General features: G+C 33.6%; 1 protein-coding gene across 4 annotated transcripts; it reads left to right on the top strand.

The window, feature by feature from the left end:
• The first annotated feature begins 7,524 nt into the window (after positions 1 to 7,524).
• Positions 7,525 to 17,256, top strand: LOC115977645 (auxin response factor 1). Of its 4 annotated transcripts, none has more exons than XM_031099647.1 (15): positions 7,525 to 7,929; positions 8,844 to 8,941; positions 9,509 to 9,624; positions 10,098 to 10,193; positions 10,322 to 10,378; positions 10,480 to 10,632; positions 10,751 to 10,835; positions 11,411 to 11,501; positions 11,591 to 11,755; positions 12,095 to 12,214; positions 12,295 to 12,370; positions 14,190 to 14,355; positions 14,441 to 14,928; positions 15,719 to 15,909; positions 16,595 to 17,256. In XM_031099647.1, exons 2-15 carry the CDS (start codon positions 8,896 to 8,898, stop codon positions 16,764 to 16,766), a joined length of 2,022 nt encoding a protein of 673 aa, XP_030955507.1. In that variant the 5' UTR covers positions 7,525 to 7,929; positions 8,844 to 8,895; the 3' UTR covers positions 16,767 to 17,256. The 4 variants fall into 4 exon arrangements, with proteins under 4 accessions (XP_030955507.1, XP_030955505.1, XP_030955506.1 ...); XM_031099645.1 differs by having other exon boundaries at positions 7,525 to 7,930; positions 8,847 to 8,941; XM_031099646.1 differs by lacking the exon at positions 7,525 to 7,929 and adding an exon at positions 8,610 to 8,747 and having other exon boundaries at positions 8,847 to 8,941.
• Positions 17,257 to 18,041: the final 785 nt, after the last annotated feature.

Here is an 18,041-nt window from a genome sequence, read left to right as displayed (position 1 = left end):
ACCCGAACATTACGTAGAGAGAGAGAGAGAGAGAGAGAGGATGGAGTGGAGTCCTTTTGGAGGTTTTCTTTTTTGGGGCGGTTTGTGTGAAGATAGGATACATGGAAAAGGTGGGTTAGGTGATTCTAAGAAACTTGCCTTAGAGAATGCTATGATTTTGTTGGACATGTTTTTAATGGGAGTTAAATATGTATTTTTACTGAACTGTCCTTTAGTTTTGTTTCTACTTAAACTTAGGAGTGTTGGGGTATTTTGGAACCAGAAAAAATCCGGTCCAAACAGGAGAAACTCCTTAAATAGTAGTATAGAAACCCCTTAAATAGTAGTAAAGATATGACAAAAAATTTGGTTATTCAATGCAAAGTCCTTGCATTAAGTTAGTTTTGGTTATATTTTTTTTCTCATGCCTTAAGGTAGTACCTAAATATACTTTAGCATACTAAAAAAAAAAAAAAAAAAATCAGCAAAATGTCTCGATCTTCTAGGCAGGTGTCTTGATATTTTGTCACTTCTTTCTTAAATTTGGGGGTAACAGCCCAATTTTACTATATCCATTTAGATTATTGGTCTTTTGTAACTGTTTGGATGGCCAACGTCTAGCTACCATGTAATATGCACATGTTTAATGTGCATCAAGTTGGCTAAACACACATACTTTCTCTCGGCATTCATGCACGTTTAGTTTGTGTAACAACCAAATGTGTGGTGTAGTAGCAAATTTTAATGTGAGACTTATGGTAGGAATGTAACACATGGTCTTTTAAAATACAAACTATTATATTGCTTGCGTGCTAAAAACAATTCAGCGACTTTAACTTTTACTTGCTTTCCTTAAGAACTCAAAACCTCCCATAATTCCTTTATGCAACCATTGATTTCATCCATATTTTCCAATGGCTTGTGTTAAAAAAGGTTGTAGATCACTCTACCAAGTCATCTCTTGAAGATATAATCCAATTCAAATCAAACTTTTTTGTTACTTAAACACTTCACATTGGCCTTACTTTTGATGAGAACTAAAAAACTGCCAGTATCCTTTATGTAGTCCAAATAGATTTCTTAATGCCATAAAATCCAAATTAGATGACATTATTTTAGGAATGCTTGAATTACAATTCCTTGTTACTCATAAACCTTAGTTTGTAGTTAATGATGAAATTGTGCATGTCATTATATATGACTATAACATATTAATCACGATGATTTATTTTAATTATAGAAGTGGAGATTCTAACTGATATATTGGTGTATTTGGAATAAATTAAGCTAGACTGCTATGATTTGTTGTTCTACTAATGACAATCTCTCGACTGTTATATGCTTCAATTTTCAATAATGAAAGGACAGTTAATTCAAAAGTAAAGTGTAGGTTACTTTGATGTATATCGAAGTGAGATATTATTTGGTCAATATCTCAGTACATTGAGTAATCACTTGTAACGTTGTGAGAAGCCGAGAACAATAGGGATGGCAATGGGGTGGGGCAGGTCTGAAGGATGAACTCTTCATTCCCGCCCTACATGGTTTTGTCTTACCCCATTCCCGCCTCGTCTTGCATGATGGGAAAAATTTTCATACCCCATCCCAGCCCCTTTGGGACCACGAAGTCTCGCCATACCTTGTAAAACTCAACTTCTTATTAATTTGCCCACAACTATTATAATTGTTTTTAATAAAACACATCTTGTTAATAAAAATATACTTGAAATTACAAATAAATTTATCCCATCAAATCAAACTAATTTTTAGCAAAAATTGAATAATATTATTGAAGTGTTTAATAAGACAATATCACAACAAAAATAAAAATCTCACAATACAAAATCAATGATTCAATAGTATATAAATTTGTTTATAATAAATACAAAATAAAATGTTAAAATTGGTACCTTATTTCCAACCTTGTTAGAGAAAAAAAAAAAAAAAAGAGGCAAAAAGCCTTGTTGGGTAGAATAAAATAAGCTGATAATATGTTTGTTTAAATAATAAGAATTTAGGGTATGCAAAATTTACAATTTAACTCTTATCAATGTGGGGTGGAGCAAGTTGGGTCTAAAGAGACTAAACTCATCCCCGCCCCGCCCCATGGTGCGAGGTTAAAATCTCGCCCCATCTCCGCCCAACCACTTTTATGAGGCAGGGAAAATCCATGTGAAGCAAAGGAAGGAAGGGCAGGTTAAGTGAGATGAGACAAAATTACCATCCCTAGAGAACACTATTTCTCATTATGGAATCCATAATATTGATAAGAGACAGTAAACATCCCATTAAGAAATAAACAATGATTGAATATTCAGTGTGTTAGGTCTGGCTTTTAGTAAGTAGATATAAAAATTTTATTCTATGGAATTCGACTCCTATAATATAATAATAATCAAGATATTAAATTGAGTACTTAAGGACTTAAGAGTAATATTAATAGAGTGACAAATTGACTATAACCTTATGAATTATGATTTTACTTATGATTTTATTTCACTATTGATAATTTCATGAAGGAGTTAAATGAAATTTTAAGTTAGGGATTTTCCTACTTGCTTTCTTACCAAGCCATCCTAGCAAACTCATCTGACTATGTCAATAACAAATAGAAAAGTAGAGTCTTGAGGAACTTGTTTAATTAAATAAAAATCCAAAGTATCATTATTATTATATAGTGTAACGTATAATTAATAGTAACTTGGGTTGGTTATGAGATGACCAAAACCCAAGACTCATTGGAAATGGATTTTTATTTTTCATTTTGCTCACACCTCAGACTATATATATATATATAAAGTTCTTAGAGCATCTCCAGCAGATTCTTCAAATTTTTGTACTATTTGGAAAATGAACAGTGATTTTTATTTTTTAGCTACTCACTTTTTCAAATACACTTTCTAACAGATTCTCTATCCCATTCTCTATCTCATTTAAATATTATTTTTTCATTCATTCTTTATTCTTTTTTTATCATCATTTATTCTTCCTATATTCATTCCCAATAATTATATTTTTCAATGAAAAGTGTTATATTCACAACATTTTTCGCAATACTTTCACAATAATCACATCAAAATCTTATGTGGAAAGTTGTTACTAGTTCTAATTTGAACCCACAGTTGAAATTATTTTTTTACTCACTTATATTAACTAATAACAATCTATTACATAAAATTTATTGTGAAAATATTGTGGTAATATTTCTCAATTAAGATTTTTTTTTTTTTTTTTATATTCTTCCTCAAAAAATATATTTTTTATATTATTTTTCCTTTCATTCAATTCATTCTCATCAATACGCTTTCATTTTTTTTTTCTTTTTCTTTTTTCTTGTATTTCTCCTCTACACACGTGTCCAGCCTATCTCTACCCACCCCACCCCTTCTTTTATTTTCTTTTTCTCCCTCACATTCAAGAACATTCTAGCAGCTCTCATTCTCTCTCTCTCTTTTTTTTTTTTTTCCCTCTCCCTAGCTCTATCTCTCTTCTTTTTTTTTGAGAAGCAACGAAGAGAATGAGAGAAAAAAAGAAGCAACGGAGACGAGAGAAAAAAAGAAAAGAAGCAACGGAGATTAGAGAAAAAAAAGAAAAGAAGCAACGGAGATGAGAGAAAAAAAGAAGCAACGGAGAGAATGAGAGAAAAAAGAAAAAGAAAAAGAAATTCGAAGGAGAGAGAAAGAATTGATATAATAGTAATTGGTATAATTTTTTAATCAAAAAAATTCAATTGCTAATGTATAGTAGCCCATCAAATTTGATGAGGTACTGTTCATGAGCCAAAAAAAAATTTAAGGTTTAAAGAATCTATTGTAGACCATTTTTTGGGTCCCATTCTTTATTATAGAGATTATTTTGCTTCTAGCTATACCATTTGAGATGCTCTTAGAGGGTTTTGCCACAGTGTGTTACACACACAATAGGGTGTTCTAATTGCCAAAACACGCCTAGTTGAGAGAAATCTCAATAGGCAGCTACACTAGTGAAAAAAGAAAAATATTCATTCATCCTCTTTAAAGCATAAATGGATTCAAGAGGTTTTCTACAAAATAAGATCCCACACTCTTGGCCAACTATATATTCGTTGAGATGAAGACATGGTTCAATAGTAGATCAAGTACTATTTTTTAATTTTTATTCTAGTGTTCCAAGTTTTAACCATGAAGCTATGTGTTTTCTTATTGAAATTTGTAGATTCAAAATAACAACAGTTTATGAAAAATATGAAATAGATCATAATTTTATTCCACTGAGTACAACACATTCGACGATGTATGTAGTTTTCTAACATTGTCGAGAATCGGAGGTAATATTTCAATATGTGGAAAATAATCAAATGATAGGTTTAAATCCATTTTAACCCTATTAATATTGTGAGAGAAGTAAAATAATCTTCAAGATTCGAGGATCTACCTAAATGCTACTATATTGGTTTTGCACTGACTATTAAAGTACTTGCGGATATGTATTCATTTTCATATTACTATATGACTCATAACTATTATATCAAGAGGTTGTGCTATGATTTTTTTTTTTTAAATGCATTTTTCCATATTGTATGACAAAAATGAAAAGGTTTTGCCGACCATGTTACAAGAGAAAAAGAGAAGAATGATGGCTTTCAAAATGGTACTTAATATTATGGGTACAAATCCAAATTTTAATTGTTAGGATTAAAAAACAAACTAAATTTATAATATTGTTAGTCTAATTATATTTTTCAATATGTTACTAATATTTGGTTTATAGAGGGGACTATATTTATATTAGTTTTTTTCATGAGAATATATTTATATTTAAACTATTAAATGGTTGTATTAAATCTCTCAATCATCATATTTAATAGTAAATACCAAACCTTTGGTGTTCCTAAGATACACGGACTTAATAGTAAATTCATGGTGTTATTTGCTAACAAGTTTCAAAAAAAAAAAAAAAACCTTAATTTATTTTGATGGGTGAATATTCCTTTTGATCCAAAAAGCATCAACAGAGAAAATCTAGTTTATAATTGTTAAATTAGATGTGTACTAGTCATAACAAGGACGCAAAAGTCTTCAACCAATAAAAGAAGAGAGATCAGTAACTCAAAGCTTAAGCCCAATAATTACTATCTCATTAAATAATAATTAACAATAGTTGTAATTAAATATTGAAAAGAAGAGAATAATTAATACTATTTGCAATTAACTATGGGGGAAAGAAAGAAGAAAGAAGAAAGAAGAATTTTCCTTTTGCGCGTGGACAATGGGACAGTGGATGTAACTTGTAAGCTTGTATGGGTACCGGGGTACGCATTGAATCGCATCTATGTTCTCACGTTCCATCTAAAGAGAGACAAGTGTGAGCACTCTTTGCAATTTTTTGTTTAATAAAGCTATGATGTACTCTAAAAGTCAAAATATACCTACAAATATAATCACTTTAAGTTTGCCCCTTCAACCAAGAAATTTGAATAGAATATCAAAATCATTGTGTGCCTACATTTGTGAATTAATGACAAATGTATTTATTCATTAAAAATAATAGTAATATTTTTATTCACAAAAATTAGTTACAGTTTTTTAGATGATGTACATCAAAAGTTAAATTTTATACAAGTAATTGTATTACATTTTTTTTTTTTCAATATCTAAAGTCAAATTGTACTTGTACACTAACGTAAAAAAGACACATAATCATGTTGAACTTAATCAAGGTTTGACTTGATTGTTATTGCTACCTACACATTTGTAGTACCTATTATACTTGCATAGGGATCGAACCACAAGTTTCTCATTCCCCCTATTTACGTAGTAAAAAAAAGTGTTTATTTCATCTAATAATTAAGTATTTATTATTATTTTAACATGTGACCTTAGGCGCTCAATTTGTATTGTAGGTCTTAATTGAATATGACTTTTGTTAAGAGTTTCCATAGTAACACATATTAGGGTACATTTAATGGTCCATTCAATAATATTTATGCTATTTTCAATGAAAAAAAAGTCAGATTTTACACAAATATCAAAAGAAATGCATATAATCATTTCGAATTTAGAGAGAAGTGAATTATTGATGAGTATATATATATATATATATATATATATTTTAATTATTATAATACATTGCATGTCATACTTGAACATTTAATATCCTATTATTTGTGCTCTTACAATTTTATCAAATTAATGAAATTGAATAGAATGAATCATTAAGAAGATATTCTATTTTCATCTATTCCTCATCTAGGAATTTGGTGAATATTAATTTTACCTTTTTTTATCTTGTTGAGTAATTTTACTGCTTTTTTTGGGGGATTAATTTTATCCATATTTTGATAAAATATAAATTATATAATAGTAAAATTATATATATATATAAACTCCAATAGGGGAATAAATATATATTCTTCTTCTTTTTTTTAAATAAAAAAATGGGTGGAAGGGGTGACCAAATGTGACATACCTACTTGGGTGTGACTGTAATAACATCTTACTCATTAGAATTGGGTCTACGAAGTATTAGAATGGGTAGAGTCATAATCTAACCAATACCCATTAAAGGCATCGATTGACATCCACCAAACCTACATGTTCCAAGTCTAATGCCACCAAACATCCAAACCGCCACCCCTTTGGTAGTAAATACATTATATTACTTTTGCTTTACCTCATATTCTTTATAAACACCAAGCAAGATGTATGAGAGAAAATAATACCATATTACTTTTGATTTCATACTATTCATTTATAAACTCCCAAATATATGGGAGAAAAGTACTTTGATATTGTTCACTTTATTTGTAAATTTCCCCTATAAACTCACAAGGGTGCATTTGTTTCAATGGGTTGAAACCTCATTAGCATTTTAAAAAAAAAGATAAAATGTAAATTGCATTATCTGAATTTGGTTGAAATTCATTTTAATTTTCTAATTTTACTTTCATTAAATTGAGTCTTTTATGTTTCAAATTTATTAAATTCAAACATTATGTTCAATTTTGTTAAAAAATTGCCATTAAAAAAATGATTTTCGTATGAACAAAAATCTATAAAATTAATCTATAAAAATCTATAAAAAAATGTATAAAATGAATGAAAATATTTATAGATATTTTATGTAATTATTTAATTGCATACTTAGTGACAATTTTTTAATAAAATTTGACAACAGGCCTAAATTAAATAATTTTGAAATTTAGAGAACTTAATTGAACAAAAGTAAAGTTAAAAACTAAAATGAATGTCATGTCAATTTTAAAGGATATAATCTATATTTTAGCCTAAATTTAATTATCACTTTAAAAGAAAAAACGAAAAATATTCAAACTTTTTAGGGGAAAGAAACTCCACTAGTTATGAGTATCATGAATTTCCTTTTATGAAGTCCTAGTTGAATGGGAAGAAAAGGTAACAAAATTAGTTTTGATTTTCGTTGAATTTTCCTACTTTGTATAGGTGGACAGTACACGCGGTTTACAGTTGAAAAACTCTTTTTAAGGATAGACAGCGCACGATAGTAAACATGTTGGGGCACAGGGGCACGCATTGATTTCCTGCTTTCTTCTCTCTCTTTTTCCCAAAAGAAGAGAGAGAAAGAGAGAGAGTCAGACAAGTGTGCGCATTGCGCACCCGGTCTCTCTATCTCTCCGCTTTTCTCTCGTATATAAAAGCCAGTCCAAGTCAGCTAGAAGAGAGAGAAAAAAATAGAAACAGTAAACAGTGTGTGTAAGAAAAAAAATGAAAAAAGAAATAGAAAGAGCTGAAAAAGAGGCAAAAGGAGAGAGGTCTTGTCGGCTTCAACCAAACACGACCTTATCGATCCCCATTCCATTTCCACTCGTTTTTCTCGATCTCTGTCTCTCTCTCTGAGTCCGAAACTGAAACCCTAAAACTCCGATTCTCTCGGCGCTCGCTATTAGAATTGGACGAACCGGACGATAATCACACAATCTTTCTCTCTCTCTCAGGTAACTTATACTCTTCTATATCTGTTGCTCTCTACGGTTCGTGTATTTTTTGGTTGTTGTTGTAAGAGTAGGATTTCTCTGCGGTTCGGATTGTGTAATTTTGTTCAGTGTGCGGGAATCTATCGTACAGTTAGGGTTTTCTTCACTGTGAATTGGAATCTGAGAGATCGGGATTTAGTAAGTTGTTTGGTTGGTGAGAAAATGAAGGAAAGTGAGGAAGAAATGGAAATTGTTTCTAAATTTGGAGGTTTTGATTTTTCTAAAAATAGAAACTAAATAATCGATTGCTAAAAACGGTTTGGTTATAGTCTGACAGTTTTTTTTTTTTTTTTAATCTTTGAGTTTTAATCGGGATGGAAATTGTTGAATAATTTGGGGACACGTAACAAAATTGCTGAATCGTTAATTTTATTTAATTTTTTCTGTTATTTTTCTTTGTTGTCTGAGTCTGACCAACCAAACTCAGCATTAAATTACTCACTTCACGGTGAAATGTGTGAAGCATGATCCTTTCTAGGGAGCAAAAGTTACGGATCTTTTTACCGTAACTGAATTTGTTTGTTGATTTTGCTTTTAAAACAAATTTGCCGGTTTTCAGGGCTAAAAAAAAAGTGTGAAAGTTTGTGTACTTTTTGGGTTTAGTAATTGGTGTTAAAGTTAGAACCCCCAACTTTTTGTGCTTTCATTAAAGTTCGTGCTTTTATTTCATATACAAAGCACAGCTAGAGAGAGAGAGAGAGAGTGAGAGAGAGAGTATTGAAGCGTCTGACATTTTTGGCTCTGAAGCTTTTAATTATGGGTGATGATGATAATAAATGTGTGATAAATAATGGGTTTGGTTTAGTTGGTTAGAGAATTAATGTGATTTTAGATAATTGCCAGTATTGTCTTTTAAAACAACATTATTGAAGTGCAGGGTTTTATAGATATAGTACTGCTGCTCGGCTGAAGAATTCTGGTTTGTAATGGCATTTTCGGCGTCGAATCATTCCTCCAATGCTTCCCGTGCAGGTTATTGCCTATGATTTGGTGTAGCGTTATAATTAGGTGGAATTGTTGGTAATCTCAAAGGGTATCTCTAGATGTATTTTATGCTGTTAATTGATCTGCATTTTGGAAATGATAAAGTAATATGAATCTGATTTTAATTGCTCTTTTTTTTTTTTGGGGGGGGGGGTGGGCGTGGGTTTTGAAGATTTAAGATTAACTTATCAAAGAATCATCTATAATATATTCATAGGTGGAGCTTAATGAACTTTCTATTTCTCTTATGTGATCTGCATGTGGGATATGGGGAAATTGTGGTTTGAAATCATCTGTGGTTTGTATTTAGGTTAATCGGATCAACTCAAACCTTTTGTTATCGCCTTGTATATTCATTTGAGGGAAACTGTCTTAAACAAGTATGATTGACAGTAACATGCAGTGGTGCTTTTAATTTTGTATCCTTTGGATTGTTCTTGTGTTTTCATGCCTCTGTCTCTAATTACTAGCCTTTTCTAACATTTGACAATTCAAAGCATGTGTATTTTGTGTATTTTTATCCATGTTTTGTAATTTATGATATTGTGTTTATAGGGGTTCCCAATGATGCTTTATACAAGGAATTATGGCATGCCTGTGCTGGTCCCCTTGTCAATCTTCCTCGTGAAGGGGAGCGAGTTTATTACTTTCCACAAGGTCATATGGAACAGGTATTTTGAACTTTTGCACATGTTCATATTGATTTCTATGATGTGCAAAGCAATTCTTTGCAATGTTGGTGTTCAATGGTTTATAACCAGGAAACCAGTGTTTGACCTGTTAGAAAGTAATTGTTTTGCATGTGATTGATATAGGTTGGGCTCATGGTAATCTGGTTTTACATATCCAAGATTTCAATTATTTTATTGTAAAAATTTTATTCAAATATATTTTCCATATAATTTCCACCTAGTTTGAATATCATTGCAATATCTCCTTATTGTCAGTCTTCAGGCCTTTGATATGCACATAATTATTTAATTTTGTTGTCCCTCTCAGTTATTGATTTATGAAATTATTTTGAAGATATGTGGCTCTTTTAAGTTATCACACATGCCACTGTTCACTGTGGGTTTTGGTTTGTATCTGGAAAATATTCTGTGTGCTACCTATCTCTGTTAACCAATATCTGTGTCTTTTACAGCTAGAAGCATCTATGCATCAGGGGTCAGAGCAGCAAATGCCTTCATTTAACCTGCCGTCCAAAATTCTTTGTAAAGTTGTTAATGTCCATCTTCGGGTGAGTATGCCATTATCATCATTATTATCACTTATATGGATCTTCCTTTTTCTTGTTTGTTATGTATTTTGGAAGTTGGAGGTATTTTCTATGATTTTCATTCATTAGAACTTTACCTTGGATTGTAGGCTGAAGCTGAGACAGATGAAGTCTATGCCCAAATCACTTTGTTACCAGATTCGGATGTAAGCTCTCTCTGATTTTCTCTTCTTATTGAGTTCATGGCATGTTCGTCCCTTTCTTTGTTGGTTATGTGTTCCTTATCTATACTTTCCCTCTGGAACAGCAAAGTGAGGTTACAAGCCCAGATCCTCCAATTTCTGATCCTCCAAGGTGCACAGTCCACTCATTTTGCAAGACGCTTACTGCTTCTGACACGAGCACCCATGGTGGATTCTCTGTTCTTCGTAGGCATGCTGATGATTGTCTGCCACCGCTAGTGAGCTTCAATTTTTTTTTATTTTAGCATTTGCTTCTTTAGGAGATACTGGATAGCCCTGACCCATTTTTCCCTGTTTTGTTTCCTGGGCCTGATAATTTCAATATTTTTTGTTCAGGATATGTCCCAGCAGCCACCATGGCAGGAATTGGTCGCAACTGATTTGCATGGAAATGAATGGCATTTTCGGCACATTTTCCGAGGTTGACTGTTTGCATATTGGTTTTTCTTACACTGAATTGACTTGTAGCTGCTATTTTTCCAACAGCTTAGGTTGGAATGTAGTTGTTGCTTCATGCTGTGTGCTACAAGGCTTATATGTCTAATTATGTGACCGTTATTTTCTCTCAGTAGCTTTAACTACTTATCAAAGTATACAAAAAGTTGTAGTAGTATTGGTGCACTTGTAATGTTTCTGGAGGCTGAAGGAGTGTGAATCTTATTGGCAATCAAATTTTGAATGGAACATGGATATACCTTTAATTTCTTGCTATTTCAGAAGCTTTCTAAGATTTTATGTCTGAATTAATTTCTGAATCGGTCCTTTGTTGCATGGTTTATCTGGATGTAATGATAGAAAGTTGGTGTTTATTGTTATTTGCTTTCATTGGTTTGGCTTATATGTCTTCCGGTACATTTATTTCTACATGCTTGTCATATTGTTAGATATAATTCTGTTACCATTTGTTGCCTTGATTTTGTGTATATCTCATTTGGAGTCTTGATTACTATGAAATGCCTGTATCAATATTATATTGATCGAAATCATTCAATTCAGGGCAACCAAGGCGCCACTTGCTGACAACTGGATGGAGTGTCTTTGTTAGTTCCAAAAAATTAGTGGCTGGTGATGCATTTATATTTCTGAGGCAAGTTATATTGTGGTGGAGTTTTTACTTTTGTTACTTTGTTGCCACCAATCATTGTGTCATTTGTTTTATCCAATTATTGTTTCCAGAGGTGAAAATGGGGAGCTGCGTGTTGGAGTAAGGAGACTCATGAGACAACTAAGCAATATGCCATCTTCTGTTATATCTAGTCACAGCATGCATCTTGGGGTTCTAGCCACTGCATCTCATGCCATTGCAACTAAAACACTCTTCTCTGTGTTCTACAAGCCAAGGTTTATGTCTTTTCATTAATTTCAAGTGACATTTTAATTGGTTCCTATTGTTAATATTGTCATGTTTTCTAGTGTAATTTTAAAGTATATAGCAAAAAATTATTTGTGCAAGTATAAAACTATGTCAATATAGGTGATATTCTGTAATGGGATGCCATCCTATCTTGATTTATAGGGCCTCATCCATTTTCACATAAAATTATTGGTTTTTGCTCACCCTTTATGGTGCTTTTACACATACCAAATGCCTTTTCAAACGTGATGTTAACGATTGGGAATTGGAGGCAGTTGATTCTTTGTTTGATGTTTTGAGTTTCTGAACTAGTGTTTTTATGTCAGAACAAGTCGATCAGAGTTTATTGTAAGTGTGAACAAGTACCTTGAAGCTCGGAGCCATAAGCTATCTGTTGGGATGAGGTTTAGAATGAGATTTGAGGGTGAGGAAGTTCCTGAAAGAAGGTATGTTGTTTCCCTTGCATAATATTGTGTTCTTGGATTTGGAGGAAGTTACGATGCATCACCTGTCTCTATCATTACAGGTTCAGTGGCACAATTGTTGGTGTTGAAGACAATAAATCATCTGGATGGAGTGATTCTGAGTGGCGATCACTAAAGGTTAATTTATTTCTTTTGTCATACTTATTATTTTTTCGGAATTGGTCCAAGAATGTATTGAGGATGTCTGAACTGCTGTACATCTTATGGAAGTAATTGATTGTATATCTTGACTCCTTTCTTCCCTGTTTCTAATGATATTGTGGATTCTTTAAGGATTGATTTTTTTTCCTGGTTGGGTTAAGAATTTGTTATCTTGTACTTGCAAAGTCAGAATTGGTAGCTAGCTTGAGACTAAGATCTATGTAGTTTAAAATTATTGGATGCTTTGATTTCTGTTTGTCATTGTAGATTGTAGAATTTTTTTTTTTTTTTTTTGAGGATATTGAAGAAAGGTAAATGCTAGAGGCAATCATTCAGTACCATTAATATTCAAATAGAAAAGCTTTTCAATATGGGATATTTTGTGGTGGCTTGACTGGTTTTTTAGCTTTCTGTGCCACTATGTTGCATTATAATTTACAGAGATCCAAAATTTACTGTTTGAAGCAAATGTCCAGGCTGCTCTATTAAGCTTGAGACTAAGATCTGTGTAGTTTAAAATTATCGGATGCATTGATTTCTGTCTGTCATTGTAGATGGTAGAATTTTATTTTTGAGGATATTGAAGAAAGGTAAATAATAGAGGCAATCATTCAGTACCATTAATTATCAAATGGAAAAGCTTTTCAATATGGGTTATTTTGTGGTGGCTTGGCTGGTTTTATAGCTTTCACATATAAATGCTTGTTGACATTGATGGTCCTCTTCCTTCATCGTGGGAGTTCCTCCGTCAATGAGTGGTCTCATATTCCATTGCCTTGTGGAGCAGCGTTGCTGCCTTTTAACTCTTGGGACTGGCCATGAGACATACATCTCTATTACTATGATTTTGTTTTACTTATAAAAAAAAAAAAAATGTTGCACTATAATTTACAGAGATCCAAAATTTACTGTTTGAAGCAAATATTCAAGCTGCTCTATTAAGCTTTTCAACCAAGAGTTATCTTAGCAGTAGCACTTATAATCTCAGTATCTCTTGTTCTTGTGAGTTGCAACTTAAAAGCTGTGCATTTTAAATTTCTGGATTATTTTATTTCTGGACTTCCTCTTGCCCTTGACTCTGCCTTTGTCAAGGGTTTAATTTTGTTGTTTAAAATTATAAGTGATAAATTATAATCTACCAACTTTTCTTGGTTTGGGTTTTAGGCGGACCCTTAAACTATCTGGTTGCAATGGTCTAAATTCAACTTTCTAGGTTCATGTTTCCGACAAATGATGGTATTGAGTCTTGATTGCTCAGGTCCTACATATAGTTGGAGTTTAATTTCTCTTAAGGTGAACTTTGTGATGCAGCTCTGATGAATTTGCCCATTGCTACTTTTAACGTGGCATTTTTTCTTCATGAAGTCTTTTATGTGCATGCACCTGGAAACTATTGACTGATTTATTTGTTTTCTGTTGTAGTGACCCCACTTATGCTTGCTTTTAGCAGAGGGGAAAAAAATCCTCTCCCACTTAAGTCCTCAAATCCTCTCTAATTTTAAGTTAGATGTGAGACGCGGTATTTAAAAAATTCAATGGTCTTGGAAAACCCATGTAAACCACTAAATGACCATTGGATTTTTAAATGCCATGTGTATCATATCAAGCTAAAAATTGGAGAGAATTGGAGGATCTAAATGGGAGGGGAGTTTCTCCCCAGTGGGATATTGACTTGTTTTGATTTTTGACTTGTGATTTTTTTTGGGGTGTGTTTTAGGTTGGGTTTAATTGAGTGGTTCTTCTTATATTCATATTTGATATAATTTATCTCACTGTGAATGGTATTGTATTTCAGGTTCAGTGGGATGAGCATTCATCAATTGTGCGTCCAGATAGAGTTTCACCATGGGAATTGGAGCCACTTGTGGCAAACTCTCCACCAAGCTCGCAACCCACACCACGGAGCAAGCGGGCACGGCCTGCTGTTTTACCTTCACAAACACCAGATTTTCCTGTACTTGGTATGAAAGTTTTCTAGTGGGAAATTATTTATGCCGATTATGCTTGTTGGTTTGTGATTAAAACTTTCTTGCTTTTGTGTATCAGGTGTGTGGAAATCCCCAGTTGAGCCCTCTGCTTTCTCATATTGTGAGCCACAACGTGGGCGAGACTTCTATCCATCGCCTAAGTTCAGCTCTGCTGCAAAAGGAAACTCTTTCAGCTTTAGTGGTAACAACTCTTTGCCTGCTGTTTCCAGCAACTCGGCATATTGGTCTAATAGAGGGGAAGCTGTAACAGAGTCTTTTTCACCGGTTGTTAACAAAGAATCAGGTGAAAAGAGACAGGGAACTGGGAATGGCTGCAGGCTCTTTGGGATTCAGCTACTGGACAATTCCAATGTAGAGGAAACTTCTCAGGTGGTTATGTCCAGAGCAGTCGGGGATGAACAGCCAGTTCCATATTTAGATGCGGATTCTGACCAGCATTCTGAACCAAATCGATCTGATGTTCCTTCTGTTAGTTGTGATGCTGAGAAATCGTGTTTGAGATCTCCTCAGGAGTCACAAAGCAGGCAAATTCGGAGTTGCACAAAGGTATTTTGGCTCCTGTGCTTTTTCTCCTTCTCCTCTATTTAAGAGGTTTTGTCAGTTCTTTGATCAGTATCTGGTGCAGTTATGGTTTTATAGATTAATGGGCTGATGATCTGTCTCAAAAAATTTGGTTCTAGATCTCTTTCATGCCTTTTGCTGCCTGAATCAAGCCCAAGGCAGGCTGATATTAGATTTTTAAATGCTCACACTGTGAATGGAATATTTAAAACAATTTTTATAGAAGGCTTTGTGGTTTGGGTACTTTCTCCAGGCAATTAGAGCTTTTACATTAATTTCTGCTTGGGGTTTCATGTCTTGTTTGAAGATAATGTAAATTTTTAAGTTCAGATCAACTCTTCTCTTTATCTCTGTTAAATTACCGATTGTCCCAAAAGCTTAAGCTATTAGGAAATGGTGAGTTTAATCACTTAACCATAATTCTAACACCCCCCACTTGTGGGCCTAAACTTCCCCGTAGTAAGTGGGGGCCCAACATTTGGGAAATAACATTTTAAATGGGAGGTAGAGAGTAAGGACATGGATCAAACTCAGGATTTCCTGCTTTGATACCATGTTAAATTACCGATTGTCCCAAATGCTTAAGTTATTAGGAAATGGTGAGTTTAATCACTTAACCATAATTCTAACAATCTCTATGCATGTTTGTACACTATACAGTTCCTGACAATAATAATAGATCATGTCATGAATAGGAATACTCAGTTTTTTATTCTTCAGCTGGGTCTGCTACATGCTATTTGGGAATATCTGAATAGTATTTGTCATTTTCCAGGTCCACATGCAAGGGATTGCTGTTGGGAGGGCTGTTGATTTAACGCGGTTTGACCAGTATGAGGATCTGCTCAGGAAACTGGAGGAGATGTTTGACATTGAAGGTGAGCTTTGTGGATCTACAAAGAAGTGGCAGGTTGTATACACCGATGATGAAGATGATGTGATGTTGGTTGGGGATGACCCATGGCAGTAAGTTCATTTGAGTTTCTATTTGATTTTTCCACTCTCGGTCTCTCTTACTTTTGCTAAGTCCCCAGCACATATTTACCCATATCTGTCATTTGTCTTTGAACTTGAAGAATGAATTGAGTTTCAGTTGAACCTGTGGTTCATGTTCAATGGTGTAGCGCTCACCAATAATTGGACTTCATTTGATTGTGACTCTAATATATTAGACCATGAAATGTGGAAATATTCACAACTACTCAAATCATATTCCTGCACCCCAAAGTAATTATGTAGAAGTAGATAGTCTAAGCTCATCATATCAAGATATTCTCTCTAGATTGTATGTTGGAGTTCCATTATTGTTCTGTCATTATCTTTTTGTTGCAAGGTCACCTTAATTTCCAGTAAATGTAAATTGTGTTAAACACATCATCCTTGCTCTATTGGGCAAAAAAAAAAAAAATAATAATAATAGTAAGAAAATTCAGGTAGATCTTCATGTTCAACCCTTTGGGGTATGAACTTCGTATGTTCCAGTGTTTTCTTCGGTTGATTTCTGCTTTAATATATGGGTTTGCTGAGTCAGACTTATATAGACAAAATGCTATTGGGATTATAGGTAGAGACGTAGAGTTACCTGCCACCATGACTTCTAACTTTATTCTTTGATAGTGAAGTTGATTTTATTTTCCTATATCTATTGCAGTGAGTTCTGCAGCATAGTAAGGAAGATTTTCATCTACACAACAGAGGAAGTTAGGAGGTTGTCGCCAAAAATAAAACTTCCAGTACCTTCGGAGGCCAAATCAGGTATGCCAGATTCTGAAGTGGCTGTAATTATTGAAGACCATTCATCAGTTGTTGGATCTGGGTGCTGAAGTACCCATGTCTGGTTTCGCCTGAAACCTAGTTTAGCTAAACCATGAACGCTGAAAAGAAACCAGAAAAGCAAGTTACGAGGTAAAGAGATGCTTTGACTGGTAAGGTTTTGTGTATAGTTTTACACGGGTGTTGCTCTACAACAAAAACATATTTCGAGTGGAATGGCCAGTACAGTTTCTTGACATGCTGCATCAAGGACAAATGGAATAATACGTGGATGCACATGCCATCTGGACAGTGTGACTAGCTTTAGGGTTTGGGTGTTTTGGTTATTATTTAAATTTAAGGTTTAGTTTTGCCAAAAGAATTGCTTGTTCAGACTTCGGATAGGCGACAAGTTTGTCAGCCTCAGAATGGAAAGGATTTGCTTCTTAAAATATATATATTTTACCTTTCTTTCCCCTTTCCCTTCTCCCCAAAGTTTCTTTTTGTTATTTATACGATACATCTATCTTGTATATATGTAAATACATATATCTTCTCTTATCTCTTGCAATTTTTATTGTCCTTTTTGGTTTTAATTTCTGGCAATACAAGGTTTTGCTTTGGATAGAGTTTACCTTGAATGGTTTCCTTAGAGATGAAGCATAGTAGTGGCAGTCTCTGCTTATTTTCTGTTCGTTGATGGTGGATCCAAGTGCTTGGAACCTTGTGCTTTTGTCAAGGTGGCTGTCTATATCGTGTTATATACTGTAGTAGATTGGAGCTGGACTTGGATATATATGGAATCATCAAATGGCCCTGGGTTGGAGAGCAATGACCCAATTATATGTAATCTTGTGAGTAAACGTGGAGTAAATCTTACATCTGGGTTGGGCGAGCGGTCTGGACAATGTATATTCTGGCCAAAATAGTGTATACTCAAGATGCAGAGTTTGTGTTTTCTCTCTCTCTCTCTCTCTCTCTCTCTCTCAAAAAAAAAAAAAAAAAGAAAGTAAAGAAAAAGTTTTGTATTTCTTTTGCAAGGAACTTCGAGAATGGAATATTTATGGAGCAATTGTCTCGTGAATCCACAGGTTTTTTTTTTTTATGCGTTCTTTCTGTTAAGTAGGACAGACCAGTATTGGGATCCAATATTTTCGGCCTTCTTAAGGGTCGAAACTCATGTTTTGGTCCAACCTCCAAGAGGTATTAAGCCTAACTATTAGGGAAGCGTGTTGATTATTGACCACTTTCTCTTTCTCTTTCTCTCTCTCTCTCAACCAATCTAAGCTAGTCAATTGATAAACAGTAAACCAAAATGGTCTGCAAACATTGAACCGGAGATGCAC

The sequence above is a fragment of the Quercus lobata genome, chromosome 2, assembly GCF_001633185.2.
Source record: "Quercus lobata isolate SW786 chromosome 2, ValleyOak3.0 Primary Assembly, whole genome shotgun sequence".
Classification (NCBI taxonomy): Eukaryota; Viridiplantae; Streptophyta; class Magnoliopsida; order Fagales; family Fagaceae; genus Quercus; species Quercus lobata.
The sequence above is the reverse complement of the archived record's forward strand: the minus strand, read 5'-3'. Positions and strand labels throughout refer to the sequence as shown.

What these genes read in the sequence shown, in the direction of transcription:
- LOC115977645 (XM_031099647.1), top strand. Translation starts at nt 8,896, where the DNA reads ATGGCATTTTCGGCGTCGAATCATTCCTCCAATGCTTCCCGTGCAG. An exon ending in TTGTTAATGTCCATCTTCGG is followed by an intron (nt 10,194 to 10,321) that starts GTGAGTATGCCA and finishes CTTGGATTGTAG; the next exon opens with GCTGAAGCTGAGACAGATGA. An exon ending in ATGATTGTCTGCCACCGCTA is followed by an intron (nt 10,633 to 10,750) that starts GTGAGCTTCAAT and finishes TTTTTTGTTCAG; the next exon opens with GATATGTCCCAGCAGCCACC.